The following is a 2,223-nucleotide window of genomic DNA, read 5'->3' as shown; positions in this document are numbered from 1 at the left end:
AACTGCAAAATTAAAAAATGTAATATCCAATTAAAAAATAAGATGAAATTTGGATTTAAGAAATAAAATCTGATTGAATTCGAATCCCGATGAGATTTAGTTTTAAATAAATATCTTATATTTAATGTGCTTACATTTTGAAAGTCAGCTAGAGTCCGTTTAAAATTGGGTTTCATATGTGAATTTAAAAATTGGATTTGGATCAGATTTAGATTGTAATATTGGATTTTGGATTCAAATGAATTTGAATCCAACTTCAAATTTGAATACGTAAAAATGAATATGATTAAAAGTATATCCAATTTGAATACAAATTCAAATTCGAATATGTAAAAATGGATGTGATTAAAAGTATATCCAATTCAACTATGGTCCATTGACATCCTTAAGCGCAAGCACTTATGAACTTAGTCGTTATCTTTGGACCACCACAATTCGAACCCAAATCCAAGTACAGTAAGATAGTTTGTACCTGTCTTAGCATATTGAGTTTGAGTAGATTTAACTTGTAGTCCCTGGATCAGACCTAAGCCTGACCCAAGTTCAATCCAGAGTTCCAATCTCTCGATAACATGGATTGGATATCGACAGATGTTTGATCAGATCCAATTTCATCATTGCAGCCAAAGCCAGTGGCACCAAAGAATCTATCTAGACGTTGCAGCTTTGAAATCGAGTGGATTTTAAATTGCTCGGGCAACGCCGATTTTTTCAAAAATTCAGAGATGCCTCCGGATATGGCCGTTAGGAAACCAAAAAGAAAATAGCCGTTGAGATAAGAGCGTTGGACTGTAAAAGCCAATAGTGGATGCGAAGAGCTCTCTCTCACAACGAGCTCATAGGCCGCTTCCTCATCTAGGTGATAGGCATGGCGGATACGATAGCTCAGAAACCCTGCGTTCAGCCGTCCAGCGGTTTCTGTCCTGCTACCGGCAAGAAGATGGCCGGACACTCTGACGCCGGCCGTGGAGTCTGTCCGAGTACGGAAGCTTCAGCCGGTAATCCCATAGCAGCGGATAGTCATGACAAGGAGAACTGTACCGCCGGCGGTGTGAGGATATGTTCGAGAAGGAGAAGCCCTTTACCTTCATGGTATCACCGTACCCCTCTTAGGGACGTGACAGCCATCGTCAGGGTCTCTCTCTCTCTCTCTCTCTCTCTCGCGCGCGCGCGCGCTATACATAAAAATGTCGTGATTTTCCACAGATATACTTTTTTCGATTTTACGTTGAGATAAAGAGAATGGTTTTTCGAAATGCTAAATTTTCTTGTGCTGTGGAGAGGATTTCACTTGTTGAAAATGTACAGAAAACGAGATGCCCGAAAAAGTTCTGAATTTTTAATTTCAGATTCCCTTTAGCTAGCATTAGATTTCGCAGAGGAAGGCCGAGTCTAATTTACTGTTAGTTTTGTGATTGGAACAGGCGATGGAAAGTAGAAAGCATGAGAAGAAATCGCTATCTGCGGTGAATTCTCCGGTGGGAGAGATAGCAGATGAAGGGATAGGGGAGGCCAGCCCCGTGTCTAAGGTGTCCACATGGTCGTCGCCCTGCACTCCTGTTTCCTCTTCCAGCCCCCTCCACATATTTGTTGATGAAGCCACGCCCGTCGCAGCCACGGGGCGCCGGTACTCGGTGGCATGGATGGCCGCCCAATGGATGATTCCGGCGGCCGTCACCAGCTGTGACGATAAAGGATGTCGGAGATCCACCCAGGAACTCAACTTTGGGAAGGTGAAGGATTTTCCAGCGAGGATTGCTCAGAGAAGCTCGCTGATGAGCATGCGGTGAGAAGGAAACTACTTGTTTCGGAGAAAGCTCAGAGAGAGGAAGAAAGAAAGAGAAAAGAGAGGCCCTATCAATATCATGTGTACGAATAGCCGCTCAACGATCTGAGCCATTTAAGATCGATCGATCAATGTTTTAGAAAATTACAAAAACTTGAATAACCGCGTGAGAAGTCTCAACTAGCGGCCGGTCTTGGACGGAATCGTGAAAAAAAAAAGAAAAGAAAAGAAAGCCTTTTTCCAAAATTTGCGGGCGAGGACGCCAAAAATCCAACAATGGAGCGACTTTAAGACGGCCGAAGTCGTCGGAAGAGGGCCAGCGGTGCAGACCGGTGGGTTCTGTGACGCGCAGTAGCAATCCAGCAATTCGCCCTTGCAGGAGATGCTGAGGATCACCAACTGTCTGGCCGCGACGTCGTCCTCTCTCCTAACCTGCT

General features: G+C 44.1%; 1 protein-coding gene across 1 annotated transcript; it reads left to right on the top strand.

The window, feature by feature from the left end:
• The first annotated feature begins 805 nt into the window (after nt 1-805).
• On the top strand, nt 806-1,948 carry LOC116264675 (uncharacterized). Its single transcript, XM_031645019.2, has 2 exons — nt 806-1,135; nt 1,425-1,948. The coding sequence occupies exons 1-2, from the start codon at nt 869-871 to the stop codon at nt 1,788-1,790; spliced, it is 633 nt and encodes a 210-aa protein (XP_031500879.1). The 5' UTR covers nt 806-868; the 3' UTR covers nt 1,791-1,948.
• Nucleotides 1,949-2,223: the final 275 nt, after the last annotated feature.

Source organism: Nymphaea colorata, chromosome 11, assembly GCF_008831285.2.
Source record: "Nymphaea colorata isolate Beijing-Zhang1983 chromosome 11, ASM883128v2, whole genome shotgun sequence".
Taxonomy (NCBI): domain Eukaryota; kingdom Viridiplantae; phylum Streptophyta; class Magnoliopsida; order Nymphaeales; family Nymphaeaceae; genus Nymphaea; species Nymphaea colorata.
This window is presented reverse-complemented; position numbering and strand designations above follow the sequence as displayed.

Bases quoted from the DNA above. Each gene is read 5' to 3' on its own strand.
- LOC116264675 (XM_031645019.2), top strand. From the start codon at position 869: ATGGCGGATACGATAGCTCAGAAACCCTGCGTTCAGCCGTCCAGCGGT. The intron at 1,136-1,424 runs GTCTCTCTCTCT...TGATTGGAACAG, and splicing joins ACGTGACAGCCATCGTCAGG to GCGATGGAAAGTAGAAAGCA.